Here is a 22,753-nt window from a genome sequence, read left to right as displayed (position 1 = left end):
AATCACTAAATTGGTTTTAATTTGACTATTTTCCTATTTCATGCAAATCTGTGTGTGGATACTCTCGTTTCAGATTAAGATTGTTGTATCTGGATTATATTTAAATCAGAAATAGGAAACTCTTAATCCACAATGAAAGAATTTGAAACAACAAAAGGTGTGAAATAAAATCCATTCACTGACTTCTGTGCAGATTTGTGTGTAGACAAGCCCAAGAGTATAATAGGAAAATGGACAGTAAATGTAACACAGTATTGGATACCATAGAAAACAATAATGAAACAATTGGTTCTTTTTTAAATACCTGTCCCTATGGAAAGACCGTAACTTCAGAATCAAACTGGGTAACAAGAATATCCAGAGCTATAATAGTGAGGATCAAATAGCCAGGAGCTTTGGAAGGGCTATAAAACCCTTTTGCTTCAGGATATTTGCCAGCTCTTAACTAATGGAGATTAGGAAGAAACTTTCCCTGGGAGCAGGTTATCCCATAACGCCCCTATAACAGTGGGGTTTCTTGCACCTTTTTCTGAAGCACTTAGTACTGACCACTGTTAGAGACAGGACACTGGACTAGCTGGACCTTGGGTCTAATCCAGTATGGCAATTGCTATGTTCCTATGTGTGCAGAATTAGCCCTGATTAAAATTTCACTTCAGCAATTTGTGCTTGATCAATACCTTCCCAAAGTTTCTTCTTGATGCAGAAAGTGTATCCAAAATGCATTCCTTTGTTTGCCTTCCTTCGCCACGCTCAGGTAGTCTCCAATATACACAGCTGTTTCCTGGCCTGTCCACAGCCCAGATTTCTTAGAGTATTTCAGAAGAAGAGCAGCTACCAAAAGAAATGAAACCGACCGCTTCTTTAGCAAGCATACCAGTAACCAAGGATGAAACCTAAGAGCTTTCAATTTTTTCTGTTGGGATTGATGTCCATGCCCAGGCAAACTTTCAAAGCTCTGCTATCTTGTCACACTTACCTATTACAGTGCAGTATTGAAACAGCATCTTTTGAAGAAGCTCATCCGTAAGTGGAAATGTATAAGGTAGTTAAGTAAAATGCATTGCTTTGGCAGGAAACACTGTACGGCTACTTTGGGGTAGCAGGGCTTTCCTGCACCTGTCTTGTACACTAATAAAAATTTAAATGATAAGGGCATCCTGCAGAAAAACTAAGAGCGAGTAGAGAACACAAAATATCTACAGGAAGAATCAAATGCATTTCACTCCTGCTCTGTAATGCCCCTGCTATGAGCCAGTCATAAGCCTCTAGCACATATATAAACTTGAATACCACCAAATTGTGTGGCACTGGATATTTATACTGATAAGACTATCTAGACTTATACTAGTTAATGCTAACACAAATTTGGAAGGGATATAAAACCTTCAGGGTTAAAACCAATCTACTGCTAGGTTTAGGAGGAGACCTTCGTGTGGAGGCAGATCATCCCACATTTGCCCACTGCAGGGTTCTTATATCTTCCCCTGAAGCATCTGGTGCCGGCACTGTCAGAGAGTGGATACTGTACTAGATTGACCAGGGCACTTAGAGCTGGGCAGGAAATGATTCTACAAGAATTTTCAAGATTTCAAATAATTTTCCCATCACAAATTGAAATCTCAACAACTTTCACAAACTGAACTTCTGAATGTTTTTTTCAGATCAGGTCAATCAAAATGTTTCATCAAAACCTACCCTCTTCAGATTAGAGCCACACTTTAAATCAGTGCTTCACGTCAGTTGTGCTTGTTTATTAACTTTGTGATCTAGCAGACAGAGCTCCTAGACTCACAGATTGAGAACAGAGTTTTATTGAAATGAACAAAATATAAAACTCACAAGAACCTTAAGACAAATTAAAAATAATTGAGAGATTCTGGCAGCAGGTACAGTCTGACTTGGTTTGGTTAACAGATGAAAGGAAAAAACTGGATGTGATATTAAGCAAAATAGCAAATTAAGCCAAAATGTTGTTCTGCCCTGGCTTGGCTCTTTTTTTATTTAAATCTAAATATTGTGAACAATGAAGAGGGCCTAAAAATATCCAGACCCTTGAGATCTGTATGATCCAGTAAGTAGTACAGACCTGATTCTGCAGCCTTTACTCATACATAGTTTCATAGATGTTTAAGACCAGAAAGGACCAGTCCCTACTCTACTCTCTTCTAAATTATTGGCATAAGGCAAAATGAGAATCAAACATGTGACTCTCAGTTTACAAGGGCGATGCTCTAACCTCTGAATTATACGGCCAATGCACAAACACATATGAATAAGAATTGCAAGATCAGACCCTAGATTTCTATCTGCTGCTTCTATCTATCTTTGAGGGTTTTATACCTTGTTCATCATCATAGTAAGAGTGCTGGCCTGCACGTAGTACAAAATCCTTCAAAGGTTAGCTCTGACCTCCTTATAGCTATGTTTGGGACCACAATGGCACAGAACATATACACACAGGGAAGATGTTACTTACAGTATGCTTTGTGGAGTTGTCTAGCCTTAAATATTCCAGTAGTCTCCAGTCTCTGCACTAGCCAGTGATGCTCAACACCTGACAAGAGCTTCTCATAGTCAGCATCCTCTAGAAAGCGAGCTTTTAGGATTTGTTCTTTGGTTCTCCCAGGCACAAAGACAAAAGAGCTCCCACTGGAGTTTGGAAAAGATGGACTCTCTAGTTCAGAGAAACTGCTGGAAAACTGGGCTGATTTGTACCATGATTTCAGAGAGGAGCTTGAGCTGTGGCTGCTGTTCAGAATGTTCCTGTACTTTTCCGCTTCGTCTTCCTCTGTGGTAGCACAGTCATTGAAGCCGTCAGCTTCTGGCTTCTCCCTCCCTGATGGTGAAACTCTGATCCCAACCCCGTGGCTAAGTTGAGGCCTTGGAGCATTCATGGCAGGAGAGCTGTTTACTGAGCTCCTGCTATTGCTGAAAGCAAACTCCCATTCATCTTCTGTATCTGCCTGGGTGTCGACTTCAGGCATTTCAAAAGACCCATTTCCAGCCATTTCAGCAGAAGATTTATTAATCCAGTTACATACAAAGGAATCACTTGCTATTTCTGGCTTGTTGCTTATAGATGTCGTAGTAGCTACCTTACCTGTAGGTACATGAGGCTCAATTGGCAGATCCTCTGTATTGTCTACAGTATCTCCTTCTGGGTCAATCCACAAATAATTATTTATAGATAATGGCTCTGTGATTCTTTTATATCTTTCAGCATCTATTACATTTCCTTCCACTATGCTGCGCTGAGTAGGGCTGTGAATAACACTGACGTCTCTATTGCTGTCCTTGGTTCTGGACTCAATCATTTCAAAGGATTCTAATTCTGCCAAGGAAGAGGAAATTGTCTCCCTCTCAGGTCTGTTGGGACCAGAACAATGGGCACCCTTTAAGTCCATGAAAGAAATAGCATTATTCCTGAAGTCTATACTATTGGCATCCCCTGCGTTCTGTTTTGAGGCATCCCTTTCAGGTTCTGTCCCCTGCAAGAGCCCTTCTCTGGAAGCTGAGGACGCACCTGCTAATCTATTAGCAAAGAGCATATTTTTCTTTAATGAATGCTGAGAAGGACCTGAACAGCCACTCTGTGGCTCTTGAAGAGTAAGATGATGAGTTTGGAAGGACAATGAGTGCAGGCTACTAGCTTGAACATTTTCCTCAGTAGATTCGGTTGAGGCAGTGCAACACTGCTCATCCACTGAGCCCTTTTCCCTTGGTTGCCAATCTCTGGGCAGTTTATTGCTAGCGTTACAATCTAGCTCCTCCCAGCTAGCAGAGGAACTTGATTTTGACAACTTGCTCCAAGACTTCAAAGAACTAGTGCTTGGACTCCTGCTTTGCAAATGGCTGAAAATCCCATCTTCATCACTGGTAACTTTATCTAATGGCTTGCTCTCCATTTCTTCTTCAAGGGAGACGTTCATTACATTAGAACTAATCCATCTCCTTCGGCCACTGAGTCTCTCACGGCTTCTTCTTGCGTTTTGTGAATCAGAGATTTTGGCAATGTATTTGCCATAGGGTAATTTTTCTTCAGTGGTACACATGGTGTCTACATTTTTAGTTTCAGTTTTTAAGGCAGTGATGCAAGCTCCCATTTTGGCTTCTCTGTGTCTGGTTTCCTGGCTCCTGCAAGTACTTTCAAACACTTCACTTATTGACCTATGATGCTGGGAATGCATTTCAAGGATTTTCTCAAAATTCACTTCACCATGCAAGATAGGCTTTTCCACTCCACCTTTGTAGCTATCAGGAACATAAGACCTGGCATCTGAATTAGGGAAGCTTTGTACTTCTAAATGCTTCTTGACAGACATGATCAAAGACATGATCTCTTTGGCAAGTGTTTCTTTGTCTTGATCCTCAGTAAAAGGTGAAGTGCTGTAAGTGTACAGTTTCTCCATGGCTTCGCTACATAGCTGTCTCACCTCACAGAGTCTCTTGCTTTCCCCGTAGAGTTGCCGATGAACTGTTGTAAGGCAGAAAGCTGCTTTAATAAAACTATGAAGCTCCTGCCTGCTAGTGACAGGGTCATTTTCTTTCTTGGTGAGAAGACCAATTTCAAAGGATTCCTTAGCTTCTGACAAATAGAACTTTCTCTTCTCTGGAGGACATTCTCTGGAGTAACTATAGGACAATAAGCATGTGCCACGGATATTCTGAAAAGGAAGAAGGATGAGAAATCAATGAAATAGAAATATGGAATTCTGTTCCAAATAAAAAGAAAAAAAGTGCTATTTCTTCATGCATTTCAAGGCACAGATACCAGCTCTTACAGATCGTTCCTGCATTTCTAGGAAATGAGGTAAGGATTGTCATATATCTCTGATTATGATGCTTTATTTTAAATTTGCTTAGAGTTGCAGGGGGGTGAGGTATTAACTTGCAAAGCATCATCACTCTGGGGGAGCTGTCTTTCCACCTGTCTTTCTCCCTCTGTGGTTTTAGATAGGAGTTCTGGGAGGGGTGCACCATCCTACCCAAGTCCCAGATATGAACTGAAATCATACTCACCACCGCGGTGAGCACAAAAAGCGGGGTGTACTGGCTGAAGGCAGCTGCCAGCTTGCAGGCTTCAGCAGCTGACAGTAAGCGATGGTCAAACTCTTGGAGAAGGCTCTGTTAAAACAGCAGGATAAAAATTCCTTTACACACACTGTCATCTTTGTAATGTCACATTTTTGGTGGTGGAAAAAGGCAAGTAACAGTTATAGGGTATGTCAACACTGCAATGTAAGTCCAAGGTAGATCTTGAATTAGCAGAGCCTGGATTTGTTAACATAGGGCTTTATAACCCTAGGGTAGGAATTGTTGAACCCTGGCTCCCAACCTGGGGCTGGAGCATTATGCAGGCCTGAGCCCAACCACCCATATCCCACATTTCCTAGCACCCTCCCAAAATGTGGCCACTCAAGCCCTTTATTCGTGTTGCAGTGTGGGAAAACTTGACTGTCCAGAGGACAAAGAAAGTCAGCTCATGGGATACTTTTGGTGGACTCCCAGAGCATGGATCCAATAGGGCTGTGTCTACATTGCAAAACAACAGAGCTTGAATCCTGGGTCGTGGCTTGACTCAGGCTCAGACCCTCCACCCTCCTGGGGTCTGGGGCCTGGGCCCTAGGTTAGAGTGATTTTTGTGTGGAAGGAAGCGGGGTTAAGCTTGAGCCTGAGTTTGAATCTTGGGCTTCCATTGCAGTGTAGACATACCCACGAAGACTTGACTGTATAATGAGGGTCATAGTCGTGTGGTGGGAAATAGTTGGAAATAAAAGGGGAGAGTCTGAGCTCAGTTACACTGGTGTAACCCAGCCTAGTTCCATTGAAAGCAGTAGGACTGATCTGACTGCAGAGCCCAGCTGCATCTGACGAGAACATGAGTCATAATTTGGCTTTATGTAATGAAATGTTACAGCTTGATTGTTAAAATAAAGCGGTAAATTGAGGATTCCTATAACTACATTAAATTGGCCATGGATTTTATAGTAGTCATTTTATGTCAAACAGAAATTAAGTTACATATCTAACCAGAAAACGGGAAGATACTAAATATAGACAATGCACATGAATTAAATTGCCCTGGGAACCTTAAATTCTACATATACTGGTTTCTTCTAACTGTGCAGCCTTACTGTTTACATTAACGTAGTTCAACAGGAATTTTGTCTGAGCAAGGGCTGATTTAGGACCACAGGACTTGGCACACGGTGGAAGAAAATGAAAGTCCCAGTTTGTTTCGATGCAATGCTATGTTCAGATTGCACTTCTAGTACAGAGGGAAACTGACTTCTCCTCTCAAGTTATTATGTGAAATAATTGACTTCATTATAAGACAAATCCTGAGATGCACTGAACACCATCCACTCCCTATAGGTCGAATCCTGAGATCTTTAATAAGTTAAAACACAATCATTACTCAGGCAAATTGCCATTGATTTCAGTGAAGATCAGGACTCAGTCAGGATAGAGCATGGACCTTAGAATTTGATTAGTTGAATCCACTGAGTTTTGCAGATGCTCAGCACCTCTCAGGTTTTGCATCCACAAGAGGCTTCTACTCTAATGAGTCTTGGGCTACTGCCAGAGCAAGATATTAGATCATCTACACCAACGGTCTGATCTGTACCAATTCCTGTGTCCTGGAGACTCTCCCCATTCACCTTTCCCATCACGTTGGACGTTTAACATGTGTCTAATTTTGGTCTTAACAATGTTCACAGTGTTAATTTAATTTGTCCTGGAGGGAAATGACACCCATTTTGTGTCTAGGCGAGATAACAAATACTTTGGCTGGCATTGTGGAGCTTCCCCAAGCACTCAGTGCAAGGACAAGAGCAGGAAGTTTGGCTGCGCTTGGTGCAACTAAATAAGGATCAGCAAGAGACTTCTAATATATGAATATTTACCAGGTCAACTTGAGAGTTGTTTTTAAAACTATTATAATCTTTCTCACTCATGGAAACAAAGATGTCAGCCAAAATACCCAGTGATGTAGCAATTCCCTGAAAAATAAAAACAAATACGTATTTTTTCCATTGTATTTTCTATTTTTGCTGGTGCTGCACAAGACACAAAGATAAAGACAGTTCCATGCCATCTACAAGACATACAGAGAAGAGAGGACACATGGGGAAATCTAGAGCAGGAAACAAGTTAGCCGGATTTTGTTTCTTGGATTATTATAAATGTGCGGGCATTGAGGAAAGAATGAGGGCTGGTGTAAGTCTGTATGGCTCCACTAAACTGAATTAAACTGCATCCATTTACACCAACTGCGGATCTAGCTTTGTATTTTAGGAGGGATCCGAATGAGGATTGGAATTTTGTTACATTCTTCCTTCCTATTTCCTCCAGCCTGTCAGCTTTTAAGGTGTGACAAATACAGCACAGCATCATGTGACATAACATAAGAATATCGTCAGACTAAATGCTACATTAAATCCTGACTAAACAGATTTTGGAAAACAGGTTCTTAATCTGTTTAGGCTGTTTTAACACTCTACTAACTTTTTCTGCACACCAATAATTTAGAACTGATCAGTATCTCTCAAACTATTTGTGAGGCACGAGGAAAAATTGTCTAGACAAGCGCCATATCAAATGCAATCAACGTACAGTTCTGCTGATAGAGCACCAAGCCACTGATGAGGTAATGTTGCCCTGATCTATTTTATGAAGCACTTAAAAAAAACCCAGCAGGTTTTGACAAAAAGGCAGGTGCTCCAGTTAATGACTATTTAACTCTGGGCACTGGAATTTGCAATTTTAAATAGGGGTCAGTGAATCACAAGAATTTGTAATGTCATGAAGATAGGTGCATTTGGCTTTTGTGTCCTTCCAAAACAGGACAGTTGTTCACTATTCCCAAACAGTATGCCAGACAACAGATTACCTTAAGATGCAGTTAGTACAGCTAAATCATTCTATTACATGATGCCTCTTTGCCTTCTTAAATATCTGTACAATTCCCTGCACACCTCCGCTTTCATATAAATATTTCTGAGACAGGTTCAAGCTGCAAAACTTCGGTCCAGAGTTTTAACCAACTAAGTTTAGGAAGTTTGAAATCTGGAGTTTTGGTTTGGTCCATTATAAAGATAGGACTGGTTTACACAATTCAGATCCAGATTCCAAATATTCTAAAGCATGGAGGTGTTATAAAGATCTGGGCTACTTGCAAAGTTAAAAACAAAATATATGAAGGATGGTTGTAGGACCTATGATGGTTAGGGCATTAACATAAGACTGAGTAACCAAGCTTCAATTCCCTGCTCTGCCACAGACTTCGTGTGTGACTCTGTGCAAGTCACTTACCCACTCTGTGCCTCAGTTCCCCATCTGTAAAATGGGAATAATAGCATTTCTCTACCTCATGGGGGTGTTATGAGGATGAATATATTAAAAACTGTAAGCCACTCAGATACTCTGATGATGGGGACTATATAACTACCCAGATAGATAGATAGATATTCAGACCCTGGTTCAGAATTTGAACACTCCTGAAGCTCAGGAATGTTTGGTTCCAATGAAATGGTTAAGACCCTCCCTAAAAGTATAATAATGGCTGCATCTTGGTATTACTCTGTCACTCAGTCAGAGAACTACATTGCATCATCTCATTTGATCATTTACTTCTGGTGATGGTAATGAATGAAAAGGATCACTTTATTTCTTTGCAGAAAACAAAACAAAGCTCAAGACATGCTGGTTTAAAAATAAGTGCAAGCACATGCATGTAAAAATAAATCAAGTGTAGTGTAATGTTCAGCTAGAACATTTGCCCCACGTTTTAACCTTGACTGAAATTGATTACATCCAGGAAGAATAAAACCAGGACATATAACTGAGGGAAACACAACAGATTCTGGACTCAACGTGGAATTAGTGAGAGTATTCAGGGTGAAAAAAACAGTAACCTTTTTATCTGGCTGAGGCAGTTTGAAATAGCCTACAATTGACGCCCAAACCAGCTCCGCTGCCTCATACCACATTCCTGAAATAAAGCAGAGAAATGATCAATAAGCAGACTGCTTCTTTAAGTTACAACATTGCTCTATATTGCTTTAAAGCAGATGAGTTTATTTCACCTATCCTGAGCTGGGAGATTTCAAGATTGTATAAAACCATTCTATGACACTTTTCCAACTTAGTTACATCATTACATTTATTAATTTCATATTGCTTTGGTTTGCAGATCAGCAGTCATGAAAATGGAAATTCACTCAGAAGGCACAGCATAGCATTAGGCTGGCTATGCTATCATCCTACCAAGAGCAGAGCTTCCATACAGCAGCTCTTTGCACCACCAACCTGGGGACTTCTTGCCTCTGCCCAGGTAATTTTCAGGACAGCTCTATGGGGGTAAGCTACTGGCTGGTTTCATTCAGGAAAGAATGCTGAAAAAGGGGGAATAGTTTTAATATTAAAAATAACAAAGAAACTGCATTTGCGAGTGCTTATCTTCTGGTTGTCTCAGCAACAGACTGACAATTTGTAAATTGCATTTGTTTGATAAATGGGCTCTTGCTAGCTGTAAGTGTTTTCTGTCTCAGCCAGTTGTGAGTAGAGCTAATTTTCTGTGGCTTTCTCTGTCAGAGAAACCAGGGGAAAAAATTAGATAAGCCAAGTCTTTACTTAACACAGGAATTTCTTTTTAGTAAGTTATGAACATGGGAAATGACTTTAACACTTAAATGGTGAAATCACTGCATGGAAAGGTGTCTAGCTGCAGAGTGTGATCTTACCAAGCTTTTGCAGAATCTGTCCTCTGATCTGTATACAGACTGACTGAACAAGAATCCTATCGCTTTCCTTGTCATACAGCCACACGCCTGAAACAAGAGTTTAAAAACTCACTGGAGTGTGACACAGCTATCGGTGGTTCCTGAGCCCTTAAAATCTGATCCAAATCTCAATGAAATCAACTGGAGTCTTTCCAATGATTTCAATGGGCTTCGAATTAGGGCTTTAGATACCTTGTAGGCACTCAGATACACAGGTGATAGAACAGTAAAAGAACTCAGAGAGATAAACACCAGTGTAAAGCTTTCATACCAATTGTTTTTAGATATACCCTAGAACAACAGCAATAAAATAATATTAATAATAATAAAATTTAGCACTTTTATGGAATACCCTTCTAAAGATTTCAGAGGTTTGCAAGGGTGGCTAAATATTAATAAATAATATTTAAATATCACAAATATTAACTAAAGTGATTATTTAATGTAATTAATATATTTGTGGTAATGTATAAATGGCAGCATAACACATTCTTTTAGCCTGTGCAAAAAAATGCTTTCTCATCACACACATAATAATTAGGCATCTAAATTCTTATTTTTGTCTGATAGTTATATGGCATCTTTCATAGATATTGAACGTTCACACCCAAAACTTTATTAACTTATAAGTAAGTTTGCTAAGCATAATTAAAAACAAGACATACACTTACACACATCACTAAAGAATGAATATTACAAACTATGGTTAGATAAAACAATTAGTCTCACTGAACAGCATGCAAATAACCTTATCTCAGAGGTTTGCATTGTTTTAAAACTGGCAATGTTGTTCATATTCAGCACTGTCAACCCACACTAACTTGATCCCAAGTCTTGTGATATTTGGTCTGTCTCTTCAATCCCAGCTCCTGGACTTGTGTGGATGTTTGAGAGACTTATCTTTCATTTTAAAAAAGGAAGTTTCTAGCCCTCATTGTTGTGGAGAAAAGCTTGAAAACATGACCCAAGTGAATCATAAAGGCTCAGAAACCAAAAGGCAAAGAAAAAGCACCTAAAATGTATAATTAAAAACTATCTCATGATTTTTGGGGCCTGACTCATGATTATTGAGCACCTGGGGTTGACAATACAGCACATCCTTCCACCTGTAAATCAAGCTCTGATGCCAACTGTACAGACCTCCGAGGGAGAGAGTAACGCTAACAAATAAGTATTTATACAAATTCTAACAGCTTTTTAAAATAGCACAAGAATATTACGACCTTTAAGTCCAATATTTCAGACCTTTCCAAGACTAGAAACAAGTGCTGTGAAAGCTGGAACTCTCTTTTCCCCATTGGTACAAATCCTGCATTTTTAGCTCTGATGGTCACTATATAATGAAACAATTATTATTGGCACAGGACACAATATTCCTCATTTTGTGCATAAAGCCCAAGTGATTTGGGGAGGAAAGAGAAACATTTCTCTGACAATCTGATTTAAAAATAAAATAAAATCAGTCAATTGTTTGAAACTGGTTAGAGGTTTAGAATGTTAGAAAACTCCCATGGGAGAGAAATTAGCAGGCAGGGTGTCAGTGATGCAGTCAAAGGTGCAGGGTACTTCTCGACCTAAGTAAAAGTTCGCAGAATATGGGCCCTGAATGAATTAGGGAAGTGTGAAAAGAGAAAGCTTCATTGCCCACATATCTCTCTCTCTCATGGTAAAAAGCAGAGAGAAGGGAAATATGTAGTTTGCCTACCACATTTTTGGGCATTAAAAATAATAATTAAAAAGGAAATAAATACGAACAACAAAGGGTCTTTTGTGGGAGTTTTTGGTGCATAAGGAATGCATGATCAAGCTGCAAGAGAACATCACAATTTAAGACCCGATCCTGCAGGCACATCTTAGTTATCAGTATTATTTCTTATCAGGCTACTACTGTTAGCAGCACCACTGAATTCTGACTAATATTGGTAGGAAGCATTATGCCTGGTGTAAGTCATTGCAAAATCAGGAGTTTATCAAGGTTTGTGCAGTGAATGATAATATTTAAAGTTTGTGTGAGTGTGGCAAATGATACAATTAGCTAAAAAGTGTATAAACTTGCCAAAAATGATGACTTAGACATACCTGTTGCTCCATTGTCATTTATAAGGCTGCTTAGGATATACTCGGCTTTTAAAAGTTTTCCTGAAAAAAGAACCCCAAAAGATAGATGAATATAAAAATGCATTATGTAATACAGGCGGGATTGAATTATTCATGAATAAAAGTCTGCCTGTTCTAGTTAGTCTCCATCTTTCTAATGCATTCACTGTTCACGTTTAAGTGTTTTTAATTCTACATTACTGAAATTAGGACTGCTGTTAAACACTCACAGCTAGATTTAAACTAGTGGTCAGGAAATAAAGGACACCTGTATGTATATTGAGCGCCACATGCAATTTTGCATGCACAGAAACACAGAAGAAACGGTAAAGTAGGATACCTTATAGCTAGGATATTTGCACTATTTTGTACTTAGAAAATCATGTATGCCAAGTTAATATGTATTACTTTACAGCAGCAGTTCTCAAACTTCATTGCACCAAGACCTTCTTCTGATAACAAAAATTACTACACAACTCCAGGAGGTGGGACCAAAGCCTGAGGCCACTTGAGCCCCACCGCCCTAGTCCGGGGAGTGCTGAAGCCCAAGGGCTTCAGCCCTGGGCGGGGGGCCCAATAACCTCAGTCCTGCCGCCCAGGGCTGAAGCCGAAGCCTCAGCCCCACCACTCAGGGCTGAAACCCTCGGGCTTCGGCCCTGGGCCCCAGCAAGTCTAACGCCAGCCCTGGCGACCCCTTAAAACGGGGTCGTGACCCACTTTGGGGTCCCGACCCACAGTCTGAGAACCCCTGCTCTACAGCTCCATCCTGTCAACACTAGAGTGCAGAACTGCTGCTGCGAATAGTCCCATTGTATTCATGGGATATGCTCAGTACAATGTGTTTGTAGAATTGGGCTAATAAATAAATAAAATATTTGTTAACAGAAACAACAACCCCTAGCAGAGTTATGGGCCTTGCCTCATTCCTTCCAGTACCCTAGATATTACAATATTACTTACAATCATGCAGATCTTGCCCCTACACAGCCACCCAGCTGTGGGGAGGGAAAAATGCACCTTACACAGAGCTGCTTCTGAGATGCTCCCTACAGGGGGCCGGCACCTGAAGGAGGGCCAGGAGTAGCAGGTGCCATGGCTGTGCCCTCCTCATGGGCCCCTCGGCTGGGCTGGCTGGTCATAATGAGGGCAGTATGCTGAACTCGTTAAAAGGCCTCAGCTTGCCTGTGGTGCTCCACCCTTCCCATAATGTAGGGCTGTGCTGAACAGGCTGAGCTCTCCACTGTGCCATCCATGCTGCCTCTGCCCCCACCCTGAAGTGGTGTCCTCCGAGGACAGCAAACAGTGGCAGATAGTGGAGGAAAGGAAGAGACTGTCCTCCAGCAGCTATAGTTCCCTGATCTCCTCTATCCCTCTTCAAGGAATAGGGAGCTGTTCCCGGGGATTGATCACAAGCAGAGAGAGGTGGTTTCGGACCGAGGAGGGGTGAGGAGGTTAGGCTGCTACATCATTCAAAGAAGAGAGTGTGGAACAGGCCCTGAGCTGCTGGTCTCTTCGCAGGCTGAGTGGCTCCACGCCCTTCTACACTCTCTCTTGCAAAAAATGTAGTTGTCCCACCTGCTCCCTGGGCTCCCCCCTCTGTTTGTTAGAGAGGAGGGCTAGAGAGGAGCAGGGGCAGCAGCTATGGTGTGCTGCAGAGAGGTAGGGCGATAGGACAGATTTAATTTTAGAGGAGGTGAGGAAAGCTAAACTGGGGAAATGCATGGCCTGGCCTGAACTGTACTGAGAGCAGCCTGGCCAGGGACCATCCCTTCTCCCTAAATCCCTCTCTCCATGATGCCCCCAACAAACCCAGGCAGGCACCTTCTTCCCAAACCCACCAATCCTCTGAGCAACCTGGGACAACTACCCCTCCTCAGTAACAGATTTAAGAACTGGGTAGGTGGGTACTGAATTCATGCAGCAAGGAAACATCCTAAACACAAGGTTTACAGTGGAAAAAAAAAACAGTAAAAGCTGCCAATGACAGCACAGCGTTCAACAAAACACAGGTGTTCCACATCTCAGCACCCGTTTCAATGGCCTGGGTCACACACTGGCAGGTTTGAATGCTGAGAGAGATGCTGTGAGGCCTTGTTTTGCCACCCTTATCACGTTGAGGCAGCTTTGGCTCCACAAGCAGTCCAACCGAAGTCAACAGAACTGCTCATGTGGTTAGAGTGATATGTTTGCAGCACCAGCCCTAAGTATGAATATTCTGGTGCTTAGACACCACAGCAAAGGGAGCATTAGAAACACATAGAGAGAAATAAGAAATATGAAAGGTAAATTATAGTTTCTCTTGTCATTATTTTACAAAAAAAATATATAATGAAATTTAAATTGAGTTGTTAAAACCAGGCTAGATTCAGTCAGCTTCTCCTTTTACCTTTGGTCCTGAAATAACGGGAAGATACTTTAAAAGCCCTTCAGGTACCATCCACGCTCCAAGAGTGATGGAAAAAAAGTACCAATTTACATTAGTGGGTCTGTCAGCTGCATTGTTTGTATAGTCAAGTGGCCCTACTGAAAAAGCGGCTGGGACAGTGCAGAGAAAATGCCAGTATTCTAATCTACTTTTTAAAGGCTCTTGGTCAGAAGTATAGCAATTCAGATACCCCTGTTTGAAACCAGCAGGCCAGATTTGTTAAGGAACAAAAGCTCCAATTAGTATTTTCCACACCCTTTCACAATTTTCTCTACTGCTTTTGGCTCTGAAACCCTTTATGCCAGGCCCTTTGTGCTGGCAAGAGGAGGTGGGAGGGAGGCAGGGGGGTGGGATCTAGGTTTGAAAAGATGGCACTGGGATCATAGGAATGTCATCCCCAGAATAGGACAAAGTATCCTCTTGAAAGTCAAGTAGCTCCTAATTAGAACTGAGCTGAGAAAATGGAGAGAGAGAGCAAGAGAGCACTTAACAAGAGTTTTGTTACCTGAATTTACAGAGATGCGAGCTAGGCGAATAACCACCTGAGGGGCTATTGGTGTGGCTGGCTGCAACTTGTGCAGGCCTTTGGCAATCCGAAGAAGTTTGCTGGAGGCATCCACCCAATACAGGAATCGGTCAATCAGGAACACAATAGCAGCTGCTGTTGCACAGTCCTTGACCATGATGGAGGCTTTCAAATAAACCTGAAAAGAAAACCAAAAACAGGAGAGAGCCAGGCAGAAACAGGAGAGGTAAAATAAGTTCAGTTAAGTGTTTACAGAAAATACTCAAGCTTAATAACTCTTTGCGGAATAGTGCTGCTTACACAACACTATGCACTAGACCAAATTTTCAGTCAAATAATCTTCCTTATTTGCTATCAGATAGTCACACAATTTTACAGAGATTGAAGAAATAGACATTAGGAAAAACAAATATCTGCTGGTTGATAAAATACTGTATGCATTTCTCAATCTGCTTGCAATTATTTTGTTCCCGGGCTTTTGGTAAGGGTGATAGTGATTAAATAAAGTTTATAAGTATTATAAATATTATTTCTGTCTATTTTGTGATTTTTTTTTTTAGCATGCAAGCTTCTGGTTGGGTAGTTTGTTTTATGGGTTTGTAATGTGGATTTTGTCCCTATTTTGTCTTTTTAATTGTTATACTGCTCCTAGAATGGCAGTTAAGTGCTTTGTAAATAAACTTAAATGAACAACAAACCAATTAATAGTCATAATGGTAATGTCTAGCTCTTACACTGCTTGGCCTGGAGAAGTACCCAGCACCCTCCCAATTTCCATCTGATGTCACTGACAGCTGCAAGAGCGCCGCATCTAGTTTGTGCGGCAGTTGTTATCCATAAATCTTCAAAGAATTGACATAGGTGGGTAAGTACCATTAGTCCTAGTTTGCAATTGGGAAACTGAGGCACAGAGAGGTGAAGATGAAAACAAAATGCCTTGAGTGCCTCAGGCCACTTATTTACATATGTGTAAATATTTAAATATTATCCAAATGAGTGGCCTGATTTTTAGTGTTGCTGAGCTGCTGGAGTTCCCATTAGCTTAAATGGGAGCTGTGAGTGTTACCTCCAGAGTTTCTTTTCCTTTTTCCCCTAAAAGTCCCATAGGAAATTATGGCCTCTCAGGAGGCAATCAGCTCTCTGCCGGATCAGACTTAAATATAAATAACTGGCATTAATGCAACATTAAGATTGCAAGATCAAACACTCCTTTATACATCACAAAGAAGCAAACAGGGCAGAAGTCCAATGTTTTTTCCTTTGCAGGTCACCTTTAATGATTTTTAAAGCAGTATTAACTCCCTTGGAGTCTCCTCTGTGGCTGATCCTTCTCACTGGTATGAGGAATCAGCCAGAGTTCCCGAAGGAGCATGCTGTTAGGGGGAAGGGAGGCCAGCAGGGTAGCAGTGTGGATGCACAGAGCCTCTGTGGGTGTCTAGAGAGCCATGCAGATCTTGGGACATCTGCCAGTCAAGGGCCCAAACACTTTGCCCTTTCCAGGGGAGTTGGAGGATCAGTCCCCGCCCCCACCCCCCTTCCCTCCAATGGGGCAATGAGGAAAAGAGCTCCACAAGCTCAAATTAGGAATTTCATACCACCTTTGAGGGTTTGTCTTGTGATGGGGAGAGTAGCATCCAATGATCATTTCACTGAAACGTGTACATTACATGATTATTGTTATCTGAGAAGCAGGGCAGAATGAAGGACCAGTAAACCACGGTAGAAGCCTCTTTTCCTATCTCAAAATATCACTCCGGGAGCACAGGTTGTAGGAGGAATGTAAAGGAGTGTGAAGTTATTGTCCCTTCCTTCTTGTCTGAACTGTCTTTTAACTGGATCCTATTCTACAGAATTCCCATGGGTCACACTGTCTCTTGGTGTGAACCCATCCCTCCTGTGCTTCCACAGGCACAGAATATGCTTTCCAGCCAGGTCTTTAGCCTACAACCTCCCTGTAACCCTCAATTACCCCGCCTTGTAAAAATGAGGCTAGTAATGCTACTTACCCAATTTTGTCAGGTACTTTGAGATGCTTGGATGTAAAGGGCTCTCTATACAGTGAAAAGTGCAGAGCCAGGAGTGTTTGAAAAATCTAGTATGTCAAGCTCTCTCCCAAAGAGGGCCTGACTCTCCTCTCCCTCACACCAGTGTAAATCAGGAGTAACTCCACTGAAATCAATGGTGTTAAAACTGGTGAGTGAGAGCAGAATCAGTCCCCAAAGCCCTATCAGATACCGCGCGACTGAAGAGAGAACTTTATCTGAATCACCAGCAAAATTTCAAATAAAAAGGTTAGGCAGCTAGCTCAATGTTTGTACTTGGCTTATAACATTTCCCTCGCTCATTAGCTCTCCTTGTAGGCACATATTCAATACTCAAATTAATACTCAAAGGTATTTAGTAATACCCAACTCAATGGCTAGATCTACACTTATAACAATGTGTAAAGGAGAAGACCATACATATAGCTAGTATCCGCCACAGTGAAAGGTTGGCTGCGTCGACACTTGTCACTCTGGTGCATAGCTGTACCCCACAATGAGAGGCTCCAGACGCAGGGAAAACTCCAGCAGCTCCCCAGCAAGAACAGGTTGTGGCAGGGAGTAAGCCAGAGGGAAAGGCTCTGGTAGAGAAAAGCTCCAGCAGGGAAAGGCCCCCTGCTAGAGCCTTTCTTCACTGCTGGAGCCTTTCACCATGGCCCTGGCAGTGGGACACTCCACTGCTAAAAATAACACTGTAGACATGAGAGGCACTGCTTGGGTGTGCAGAGGGTTCCTGCATGTAGGGCATGCTACTCTACTCGCCTAGGCTCTCTCTCCCCATCTACACTGCTATTTATATCTGCGCTAGCTGGCTGGGCAGTGTCTGTCTGCTACACGCCACCTTAAGTGTACATGTACCTAATGAGAGTTAGGCGCCTAACTACCTTTGAGAATCTGTGCCACTGAGCCTGATTTTCCTTTCATATGGGTTTTTATACCAGGTTAGCTCCATGACATCAATAGAGAGACTCTTGATTTATACTGATGCAACTGAGATCAGGCTCAGGCTCACAGAGGGGATCTTACTATTCTTTAAATGCACAGCTTGCTATGTAACTCTCAGGTGATGAAGAAAGCAAGGCAGGGATGGTTTGGATAGGATATGATGATAGGATAATGGTACCAATCAATAGCAGCATATTTGCTATCTCCCAGCTTTTCCATACTTCAAGGTGGTGTTCTGTTTTTTTGTTTTGTTTTGTTTAACTTTTTCCTGATCCAGAGAGTGGTGTTTGCTGAAAGGATGGCACTTGAAAGGGATTCCCCACTCCCTGCCTACACATGCTCTACTTCTGCCTGTCCACAATGGAGGAATCCCTCTCTTTAAGCACCTGTAAACTGACCCTGCAAACTACCCATTCTAAATGCTCATGAACACACCATATATTTAAGCACAGAGCATTGCCTAATCTATTTTTTCTCCCCTTCTTCCCTTAATAGATTGGAGCACAAAAGCCTGAGAGAGGGTGACCTACCAAACAAAAGGGCCTTTGAGTTCCTAGGAAAAGTAGACTTGGAGGAGGATGGAAGGAATCCAAGTGGCCCTATTATTTCCACTTGCACTAATTAGACATTTTTCTGTCAGCTATTGAGCACTGCTGAGAGGCCAAACTCACTGAATTCATTTCTAAAGTGTTTACAGAAGTTTGCATCTGTTTGTGTCTCTTCAGGAGGAAAATAAGCACTTCAATAGCATTGTGAAAAATCTAAACGAAGCATCCTATTCTGGAGGGCCTGGCAGCCTTGCAGCTGCATAATTTAACTCTCTGCTCAAAGCTGAAGGCTCTTGTGTCTCTCTCCAAAACCAAATGTACTCAAAATGTAGAAAAGTCAAGCCCGGGGGAGAATCTCCACAATTTTTTTTTTTAAAAAAGGAACGGTTGCATGCTGTGTGGCACATAGCAACGTAGTTTGGTGTCAGTCCTTGTAATTAAGTTCCTGTGTTTCTACCAGTACACTGAGAAATTAATACTCACTTCTTTCATTTGTTGCCAAATAGCATGGCTTTAAAATTCCTTAGCATCCAAAGATAGTGCTGGATAACTGCCATGCTGGGTACGTACACAAAAACATGTACAAAGAAACTCTCGAAACTATTTTTAAACAAACTGAGACAGAGGACCCAATTCTGCTCTCCATAGCACCATTATAAACCCAGAGTAACTCCACTGACTTCAAAGGTGTAACTGCCTAGCTGAGAGCAATCAGAAATTCAGATCTGCTGCTCATACATGGACACTTAAGCCCCTTTGTCCTTTATTGGGAGCTCTCTCATTTACTATATTTCCTATTATCATTTTAGAGAGTGTCTGTATGTGTCTAGATCTAGGGGGAGACAGAGAAAGAGAAAATAAATACACACTTTGTTTTAACATCTGTTTCCATGAAGTGAAATGCATATGTCTAATTGAGTTTATGATACAAAGAGGAACCTCATGGCTGGGAAGCGGAGTCAGGTGGTGACGGAATTAAGTTTGCATGAGATTTCTATACATGGTTGATTGGGAAAAATGTAAAAGAGCCTTTACTGAAAGTGAAGGGCTTTTGCTTAACAGCAGCGAGTGGAAGTGTGTGCTGTTTTCATGGTTTCTTGCATTAGTGCTACAGCTCCGCCCCACATAGAGCTTCAAGTTTTGGTCCGAGCTTTGGGTTCAAAGCCATGACACCTTCTTTGCACTGACAATGGCAGCTGTTCCCAAGACAGGACACAAATTCAGAACCAGAGCCATCTGGCACTAGACCTGGCAGGAACTGTGTAAAATGGATATTACTGGTGTAGTAATGAATGAGGAGGAGGAGGAGGTGAAGAAGATTGGGGAACCCTTAATCTGATGACTAATTTAACAGGAATTAAAAGCACAAATAAATGAAATACTGGTTCACGCCTGTCTGTCTATTTATAAAGCAATGAACACATAGGTAAGCATTCCATGAAATGAGTGTCTGTCTGCAGACTCAGGAAAGTTCACATTAGGAAAGATGCCTTTGCAACAAAAAGGGGTAGAAACTTAGGCAGCTAATAAATGGCTTAATTTTCAAAGATACTGAGCACCATTAACTCATCCTGCATTCATCTAGGTGCCTAACTAGGGAACTATGTGCCTAGCTGTAGGCACTCATGTTTGAACACTTCAGCTTTCATTTATTTTGTTAGTGAACATTGAAATTCTTCAGGGAGATCCCAAATGCATGCAACGGGAAGGAATTTTCATGGTGCATATTTCCAGTGGCTTCAGTTATATCTCCTAGGTCTTTTCCTAAATTGACACACAATTTACATCTCATCTATATATATAAATCCTAAGAAATTGCCTATTGCTTGTTTATATTTCTTCCATCCATCTATATCAGCTGTGGGCCAATCAATCAACAAAGGGCCAAAGCATTGAAGGATATGGCATTGAAGGACTTGATTAATGCCCTGTTAGCAAAGCCCATCTTCTCTAGTGGAGACTGGATCTGCTGGGAATTGTTAACCCTGTGGCATTGTACTGGGTTTCTCTGTCAATCTTTGTTAACAATCTAACTGTAAAATAATACAGTTTGCATTTCTGTATAGTTCCTTTCTGTATAGTCCTCTGCCAATCTTATAGCCCTCTACAAACACTAATGAATTAAACCTCACAGTATCTCTGTGAGGTTGCTATGTTCTCTAACACCCATTTTACATATGGGTAAACTGAAGCAAAGAATAGTTAAATGACTTGCCCTAGTCATATAGCAAATCAGTGGCAGAGTCTGGAATAGAACACATGATTCCGGACATCTAGTTCCCTGATCAAACTGGTAGACACCACTACCTCACTTCTTATGTAACTTCTGGGTCTGCTGATACAAGCCCTAACCAACTCCCTTCTGAGGTCTTTGATAGTTTTTCCATTGATTGATTGAGCCTGTTACTAGTAGCCCCAGATACAAAGGAATTTAAAAGCCCTGGAACAGCTTTATTTTTTGAGTAAATGTCTTTCTTCACCATATGAGAACTAAGTTCTGGAACAGTTACAGCTTTCAAGAATCAAAAATTCACTCTCTCTTTTCAGCTTAATTTTCTGGCAATTACATTTACTATATATTTTTCATTTCCTGCTCTACACTTTAACAGCACGTAGACTTCATACACATGACAACACATGGATCAATATTCACTTGTGAATCTCTGAGGCTATGTTGCCATTGAGGAATTCTGAGGATGTCAGAATCAGGAAAACAAAAGCTTGAGTCCCTTTGGGCATTCACCATAACCCCGGGAAGATTAGTTACTAAGTACAGGGAGCACTTGGAAAATGTAAACTGCTATGCAAGTGCTAAGTTTCTGCCTGCTAGGAGAGGAAAGATAGTCCTGTGGTTAGGGCACTAGCCTGGGACTAAGGAGAGCCAAGTTTGATTCCCTGCTCTACCACAGACTGCTGGTGTAACCTTGGACAGGTCACTTAGGTCTAGAGCCTCAAAGATATTTGGTCACCTAACTCCAATTTAAATCAATGGGAAATAGGCACCTCGATATCTTTGAGGATCTGGGCCATGGTCTCTCTGTCCCACAATTTCCCATCTGTAAAATGGGGACAATACTACTTCCCTATCTCACAGGGTGTTGTGAGGCTAAATCCAGTAAAGGGGTGTATTTAAATATACAAGATGGATGCCCACTGAAGTCACTGGCAAAGCAATCATTTACTTCAATGGTGCTTTATGATCAGAATTTATAATTCCTTCCTCCTCCTCGTCTACCTGGTCTAACAATTCTCAAGATATGAGCCACTAAAATCCAGTCCGAGTTGAAGGTGGAGGCAAAATGCATTCTGGTAGTCAGAATAATGTGATTTTAAGATGTAATGTTTTGTGACTCACGAGGGCTTGAAGATACTGCCATACTATTGTTTGAAAACTGGCAATTAACAGGGTTAATTTATATCCCTCAAGGTAAACAAGATATCATACCTTTAAAATGTTTCCTACAGTGTGGTTGTAGCTATGTTGGCTCCAGGATATTAGAGAGAGAAGGTGGGTGAAGTAATACCTTTTATTAGATCAACTTCAGTTGGTGAAAGAGACTAGTTTTTGAGCTCCACAGAGCTTTTCTTCAGTCTGTGTAGCTGAAAAGCTTGTCTCTTTCACCAACAGAAGTTGGTCCGATAAAAGATACTACCTCACCCACCTTGTCTCTCTTTAAATACTTTAAAATGGTCATTGGTCACTCAGACTAATAGACAGATATACTGTGGCAATTTACCAGACAGGGCTAGATGTTTTCAGCATTATCACAAATACCCTTGGCTAATTTACCACAGGATCCAACAGGTAAACTGTTCTTTGATCCAACAGATCCGATGGAAAGTTTTGGTTTTGTATGCATTTCAGTTTCCTGAGCACTGCGAATTCTGGATTAGAATTAGAGAGCTGGCATTCTCTGATGCTTATAAAAGCTGTTCTGTGATATTTCTCAATTAAAAAAAGAAAGACCTGGGATGCTAGGGATGTAGGCATCAGTAGAAATGAAAGGGAGCCTATGATGGCACGAATTCCTTCCTCAGCACCAGACAGAAACAAAACTGCAGTTCTCAGTTACCTGACTCTCCCTTACACTTGGATCACCTAAGGGAGATCTTATAACGTAAGTCAGGTAGCAAAAGGTCAGTCTGGACAGCTAAAGGCCCAGGGCCAAGAGTTAGGGCTTTAGATTATAATGCTCTTTGTTACCTTACCAACAGGTACAAAAAGGAGAAAGCTAAATACTCAGCTCCTGCTGTTTCAAAGGTTCCCATCTCTAAAGTGTCAAGCACACCTGTGACATCTTAATCAGGCCTGTTTCTCTAATGTTAGCCTCTAAACATTTCATTAGGGCAAGTCATTAGGAAAGCTTATTCAGTCCTCATTA

At 41.4% G+C, this 22,753-nt stretch overlaps 1 protein-coding gene across 2 annotated transcripts in view; it reads right to left on the bottom strand.

The window, feature by feature from the left end:
* Positions 1-22,753, bottom strand: part of ALPK1 (alpha kinase 1) — a 76,521-nt gene that overhangs the window by 5,662 nt on the left and 48,106 nt on the right. For both annotated transcript variants that reach the window (XM_054031036.1, XM_054031035.1), the window contains 8 exons: positions 14,816-15,014; positions 11,868-11,927; positions 9,750-9,836; positions 8,922-8,998; positions 6,912-7,007; positions 5,023-5,127; positions 2,480-4,667; positions 681-834 (listed from right to left, as the gene is read on the bottom strand). In XM_054031036.1, coding sequence (XP_053887011.1) covers positions 681-834; positions 2,480-4,667; positions 5,023-5,127; positions 6,912-7,007; positions 8,922-8,998; positions 9,750-9,836; positions 11,868-11,927; positions 14,816-15,014 — 2,966 coding nt within the window. The remainder of the gene's footprint in view (positions 1-680; positions 835-2,479; positions 4,668-5,022; positions 5,128-6,911; positions 7,008-8,921; positions 8,999-9,749; positions 9,837-11,867; positions 11,928-14,815; positions 15,015-22,753) is intronic.

Source organism: Malaclemys terrapin, chromosome 5 (assembly GCF_027887155.1).
Source record: "Malaclemys terrapin pileata isolate rMalTer1 chromosome 5, rMalTer1.hap1, whole genome shotgun sequence".
Classification (NCBI taxonomy): Eukaryota; Metazoa; Chordata; order Testudines; family Emydidae; genus Malaclemys; species Malaclemys terrapin.
Note: the sequence above shows the minus strand (reverse complement) of the source record. Positions and strands in the feature narration are given on the sequence as shown.